The 7,123-nt window shown below is 36.0% G+C and overlaps 1 protein-coding gene across 1 annotated transcript; it reads right to left on the reverse strand.

Moving 5' to 3' along the window:
* Positions 1-247: 247 nt before the first annotated feature.
* On the reverse strand, positions 248-6,135 carry LOC9269355 (putative wall-associated receptor kinase-like 16). The gene is made up of 4 exons (XM_066304499.1): positions 5,907-6,135; positions 1,947-2,465; positions 1,702-1,726; positions 248-1,499 (listed from the first exon to the last, which is right to left on the reverse strand). The coding sequence occupies exons 1-4, from the start codon at positions 6,133-6,135 to the stop codon at positions 248-250; spliced, it is 2,025 nt and encodes a 674-aa protein (XP_066160596.1).
* Between the last annotated feature and the right edge of the window lie 988 nt (positions 6,136-7,123).

Genomic DNA, 7,123 nt, shown 5'->3' on the forward strand with positions numbered 1-7,123 from the left:
CACAGAGCTGAAGCACCGCCACTTCACCGTCTAAAAATATAACTAACTTAATCCTCTAAATTAATATTATGCAATAAACATTCTTGAGTCCATACATTAAGATGTGGTTTATACTGAACCGAGTACAACTACCATATACAAACATTACAATATAAACGGTACACATGTATGTAAATTTGTGCTATGAACACAGGAAATGTTTTAAGTACAAAGAACGCCAAACACAAGGGACAAAGGATAAACACTTCTACCGTGGTAGGCTAGCAGATGACAAGAATTCTTTCTCCAAGCTATAGCATGAGGTTTGAGAGCGTTGAGATGCTACATTAGCTCTGTCAACATTTACTAAAGCATGAATCACTTGGTCAATGGCTCCTTGAGTCAGTAGTGATTCTATCTCTTGGTTTCTGTCTGGACTAACATGTGATGGGGTCATCTTTTCTGTTCGTAAAAGCTGCAGTGTTATCTCTACTTGCCTCATTGTAGGCCTTTCTTCACCTTTTAGCTTTATGCACATCTCAGCAAGGGAGGCAACTTGTCTAATATCTTCTTCATTTGCCTTGTCAAGAACCGGAGGATCTACCAAATCTATAATTGGTCTGGTCTTAATCTCCGAAAGGAAGTAAGTACACAAATTTTGTTTCATCCCTGACATTGTTGTAAAAATAGGTTGCATTCTTAGAAGAAGCTCCAAGAGTACCACACCAAAGCTGTAGACATCACTCTTCTCATTTAGCTGCCCGGTTTGGTAATATTCTGGATCCAAGTAACCGAACGTGCCCTGTACATTTGTAACAACATGGCTTTGGTCAACTGGAACAGATCTTGAAGCGCCGAAATCCGAAACTTTAGCGGTATAATTTGCATCCAACAGTATATTAGAGGACTTCACATCACGGTGGAAGATCGATATAGATGCTGCAGAATGTAGATAGCATAGAGCTCCTGCGGCCTCTGCTGCAATCCTTAAGCGGTCGCCCCATGACAATGGGAATGTGCTACTTGAATCATGATGAAGAAGTTCAAATAATGAACCGTTTGGGATAAAGTCATAGACTAATAAGGGGACCTCAGTTTCAAGACAACATCCAAAGAGTTTAACAATATTTCTGTGATTTATTAGAGAAAGTATGGCAACCTCGTTGATGAAATCGTTGATCTCACCTTCCTTTATGACTTTGGCTTTTTTTATGGCTACCACATGTTGGTTTGATAAGATACCTTTGTAGATAGTGCCATGTCCTCCATGCCCTAGGATACGTGTGGAATCAAAGTTATTTGTTGCCCTTTTTAGCTCTTCTATGGAGAAAATCTTTGTCTTCTCACTAGCACTTTCATCTGATGATATCAATTGTTCTAGGAGGAGGCCTTGGTTCTTTTGGAAATATTTTCTCCGTATTTTTTTATGGACATCTCTTTTCCATCTTCTAATGATAGCTATTACAATCGAGCTAAGAATCAACACACCAAATCCAATGGTAAGGCCAATTATAATACCTACAATGATAACATCGCATTTGTAATATCTTCATACACCCTTTTGTCAGTGTGGAATTGATTATTATGAGACTACCTAACAAGAGACTTTGGTTTCTTCTTGGAGTGCACTGCATTCTTATAACGTCATACTCTGTATGATCAGGGCACATGGTGCAGCTGTAGTTTCCTTCAGTATTGTGGCAAAGTTCCTTGCAAATCCGTGGTGTTTGTAGGCATTCGTCAATATCTGCAACCATATCTCAGCATGTCAATGTATAGTGTAACAATAACTGATCAAATAACTATTCAGTAAATGTTTATTCAATAAAAATATTTGAAACATTAAAATTAGAGACTTCATATTTGTACAAGACAGAATTCCACACCAGAAAACTATAAGAGGATATAGTATATATATATATGTATCCCATCTGGTTGAATTCTAAGTTGGTCAAAGAGATAATTACCTTTACACCCATCTGGGATATATGGATTTCCATCATAACCAGGCAAACAAGTACACCTGTAGCCAACATAACCTTGCATGGTGCTGATGACCCTGGAGCAGGAGCTATTGGTACTTACACAAGCATATGTCGAAGTGTTTTGCTGCGCCTGTTGGCAGGTCAGATTGGCAACTGCCCACTGCACCGAGGCTGATTCCGTTGGATCCACATACAGGTTAGGCCCTTTACCAAATATGTTGGATACTACTCCTTGAGATGAAAATCTGAATTGCGAAAACATATTGAATAAGATCTCCACGAAAGATGAGTTGTATTTAATGCCAACAAGCCCCTCACTGACATTTATATACTGAACACCGATGAAGTCATTGTACTGCAGCACAGAATTTGGCTTGCCTAGGCACGAGAGCTGAAACACTTCCCTGGCGGCACAACCCTCTTCAAGGCCAAAAGGAAATGGGACAACGATTGTTCCACATTGTCGAGAGCAATTATGTTTTTGTGGTCTTGGGTTATAACCTGCGAGTTACATGAACAAAATTTAAATTATCCGAGACCATATAACAGTCGATACAAGCAAATAATTTCGGCAATGTTTAGTTTCAGGGGTGAAAAGTTTTGGCGTGTTATACTGGATATACGAACACACATTTAAGTATTAAATGTAAACTAATAACAAAACAAATTACAGATTCCACGTGTAAACTGCGAGACAAATTTATTAAGCCTAATTAATCCATCATTAGCAAATGTTTACTGTAGTACCACATTGTCAAATCATAGAGCAATTAGGTTTAAAAGATTCGTCTCGCAATTTACACACAATCTATGTAATTAGTTTTTTTTGTCTATATTTAATACTCCATACATCTGTCTAAACATTAGATTTGACAGGGTGAAAAGTTTTTGCGTGGGAACTAAACATGGCCTTCATAGTTGCAAATAGAAAGCAAACAAATCCTCGCTCAATTTAAAAAAAAAATAAGTAATTTTAGACTTCAACACCGTCTTTGAGATGATACTTTGACCAACAATATTTTTTTTAAAAAAATGATGTTTTAAATAAACAAGTTACATATTATGATAGTTTATTTAATGATAAATCCACTAGTAATATCATTTTTACATGTTTGATTTTTTTCTATTAATAGTCAAAGTTAAAAATATTTGATTTATCACTATTCTAAAATTGCTTATATTTTGGGATGAAGGGATTACTAATTTATGTCATATTATACCTGACACGCTATTGTAGAAATGGCCTTCCAAACCGTCCCATCACTACCGGTTCTTTTAGAATCAACAATGTAATCCTATGAACCGGCAGGGATAGGAAGTCAGGAACAGGCATACTTAAATAATGGTTCTTGTTTTAAAAGATTATTAACTAGACATGAAGCTGGATCAAAACACATTTTATTATCAATATTGTATCAACAAACTTTGTACGTACTTGTCAACTTTAATATTTGAGATTGTTTATATACCTGAGTATGCATTAGATATGCTCAAGTCAATTTGGAGAATATCTACTAGACGTGCACATATAATATAATAAAGTACGCTGTAGAGCTTGACGAAATCTATGACCTAATTTACAGTCGATAACTTTTTCATTTGAAATCATCCATAGTGTCAAATATGCATTAAAAATTTTGGACCAAATTAAAGAGTCAAAAGAATATCAGATGCTTTTTACACAAGTGCCCTGTATGAAACAAAGTAAGAAATGTATACGTGGAGAGAGGTTTTGGGTTCGAATCCCATATGTTGTATCTGGCACTAGGAGAGATGATATTTGGTACCACTTCTCAGCCCCTATTAATTTCGATTGTAGCAACTGAGACAAAGAAATCGTGACTAAAGTTCTTAATTTTTAGTTCCGGTAAAATCAAAAAATATGTGAAGATATGGGATTTGAACTCAAAATCTCTAACCTCAACCCTCATAAGTATTACCATTCCACCTACTATACAAATTTGACTTGGATAGAGATACATTCTTTTTAAACTAACCCTAGAGGCATGTTTAAAAAAAAATATCTTTAGTCCCGGTTCGTAATACCAGCCGGTACTAAAAATGTATCTTTAGCAAACTAAAGATATTTTTGAGGACTTGGGCTTTTAGAACTGGTAATAAAGTGATTTTAGTAACAGTTCTTACTACATCCGGTGTAATTGTAGTTTGCGGCATTGGATAAAAGATGAGTTCTCCTGTAGTGCGGACACTAGTATCACTGCCCACAAAATATATTTTTTTGCAAGTAAAACACCGGCTAAGCTAAATTGAAGAAAAATGCATCAAATGGTAAGACTTCGATCCGGGAGATAGTGGAAAAATAGTAAGTTTAATGAAACCCAATTTAGCTATTCTTATAAATATGGAATCCACATTTAACAAATTTATGTAACAACTGTGGCACTAGAGTATCATTTGACTACACTTTTAACAAGTTTAGCAATTCTTTGGGCCTGTTTACTTCCTAAAACAAAAAACTTTTCACCCATCACATCAAATGTTTGGACGCATGTATGGAGTATTAAATATAAAAAAACAATTACACAGTTTGCATGTAAACTGTGAGACGGATTTTTAAGCCTAATTGCGCCATGTTTGACAATGTGGTGCTACAGTAAATATTTGTTAATGACGGATTAATTAGACTTAATAAATTCGTCTCGCAGTTTTGTGGCGGAATATATAATTTGTTTTGTTATTAGAAAACGTTTAATACTTCAAATATGTGTCCGTATATCCAATGTGACACCCCAAAACAAAAAAATTTTGCCATATAAACCGGGCCTTACATATGGAATCCATCAGCCAACTGCTACGATCATTCCACTTAAAATAGCCCACTAGTAGGGATGCAAGTGGGTAATACCTCTACCCCATAAAAATCTGCTATGTAGTATAAAATTTGAAAGAAAAAATTTGCAGAAACATATCCCACATAAAAGAAACAACTACTCAGTCATTAGACTTTTTTCTTAGTCAAACTTCTTAAAATTTGACCAAGTTTATACAAAGATATACTAATATTTTTTATACAAAACAAACATATTATCAAAATATATTCAATGTTCAATTTAATGAAACTAATTTAGTGTAGTAGATGTTGCTAATTTTTTCTATAAACGTGGTCAAACCTAAATAATTTTGACTAAGAAAAAGTCAAACGGCTTATAATATAAAATGGAGAGAGTAGCTATAAACTAGATGTGGTTCTGTTAACTGTACTAATACCATAATTCTTGAGATTGTACCAAGCATATATATATATATATATATATTTATATATATATATATTTATATATATATATATATTTATATATCAAAATATTCATAGTTTTTTTCTCCAACTTCAACCATAGTGGCATGTTTTATTTGCTATGCCTCCAACAACAAGACGTTGTTGGAGAAAATCTTGTTTGTAACCTAAAGTAAAGCAGTTTGATCTTCTAAAACTAGTCTCAAATGTGAACAAGTCATCTCAACCTAAAAACTCTAATCCAGCCATAACTCAAGCTCCAAGCTAGATTTCTTGAAGCTAATGATATCCAATTCTCTCTTGGAGTTTAAGTTGTACTACCAAATAGAGCCTTAATTAATCATGGGGCAGATACCTCTCTTAGTAGTTGACCCTCTTAGCTTTGTGATATTATAGAATAAACCTGTTGCTTTGTGCATGAAACAATTTTGTGCTAAATCTAAATTTGTATTTTTTTTCTTGATAATTTTTATTTAGTGCTAAATATATAGGTTTATAGCATTGAGTTATCAAGAAGTCAAGTGAGTTAGCATGTAGAAGAAGTGTTATATCCGTAGGGTTGTATAAAAATGATATACTAAAACTATTTTTGCGTAACTTAGTTTTGAGTATAAAGGCACTGATTTTGGACTTTTGCAGGTACTATATGATACAACATTAAAAAAAAAAAGCTATGATGAAGAAATTACCGTCATCGAGTTTGCAGCCATCCATAATATAGGGATTTCCAACGTAGCCATCATTGCACCGGCATGCATAGCCAACATCAATATACTGCGAGGAGACACATGAACTGTGATTGCTGATACAAGCATGGTTCTTCCTGTCATCCTCCATGTTATTCAAGCATCTTGTTTGGTCCACAATATTCCAAGCAAGGTTGGCCTTCACAGTAATGTTGATTCTATCCCACAACATGGTTAGATTAAAGTACTTTTGGGTATTACCGGTCTTGTGACGAACAAACTGTAACTGAACTGTCCGAGCTGGTAGTGAATCTATAGTGTACCAACCAGGGCCTTCAGAATCCTGTCTGTATACCATCTCAGCAATCTCTTTGCTGGGACAAGCGATAGTGCCAAGCAAAATAGGTGTGCTTTTTTCTTGATCTACCATGTATACATCCAAGTCACAGCTGGTGACAACAAATGTCATGCCCTGTCGTGCAAAGGTAAAAGAATCCCCTGGATTTTTCCATGAAAAGTTGTAGACATCACCACCGGAATTTATAGGGATGACATGGGTGGAGGTGATCGGAATTAAGTTGAAGTGGATAAAATAGATATTCAGACCATCTACCCCAATATCACCAAGAACCTCTGTCGATCCATTGTTCAGGAAGAGTTTAGGAGGCTGAGTGGCCATGTCGCATGTGAGACTGAAATCGACATGGCGGAAACAACCTTGTCCTATGCCAAAGGGATAATCGAAGCTCAATTTGCCGCATCTCTTTGGACAGCGAGCGAGTGTAGAAGTGGAGGGTAGGGATGCATTAGAAGGACTTGGATTGGTACCATGATCCAGTAGGAACCTTTTCTCCAACCGTCTGGTCATACCCTCTGGATATGGGGTGATGAGATGGCCATAGGAGAGGACTGGACTGAGTGCAAAGCTTCTCTTGACTTGAGCTATCCCCAATAACACGAATGAAAGCAAAGGTAACATGGTGTTGAGGTGGCCCATCTAAACTCTGCCAAGCTGCTACCCTCTCAGAAGTTTAAATATAAGTGTGTCTAGAGCTATGCCTTTCAGCCTTTGCCTCTGCTCTTACAGTTGGCCCTCTATTTATAACAGAATGAAAGCTAGTCAATTTCAGTGGGTAGTGACGAAATTTTCTATAAAATTTTCAATATTGAGGTGGGGAAGGTGTTTATACAGTATGTGGCGCCACAAGCTCTTGCTACGT

The sequence above is a fragment of the Oryza sativa genome, chromosome 10 (assembly GCF_034140825.1).
Source record: "Oryza sativa Japonica Group chromosome 10, ASM3414082v1".
In the NCBI taxonomy this organism is placed as follows: domain Eukaryota; kingdom Viridiplantae; phylum Streptophyta; class Magnoliopsida; order Poales; family Poaceae; genus Oryza; species Oryza sativa.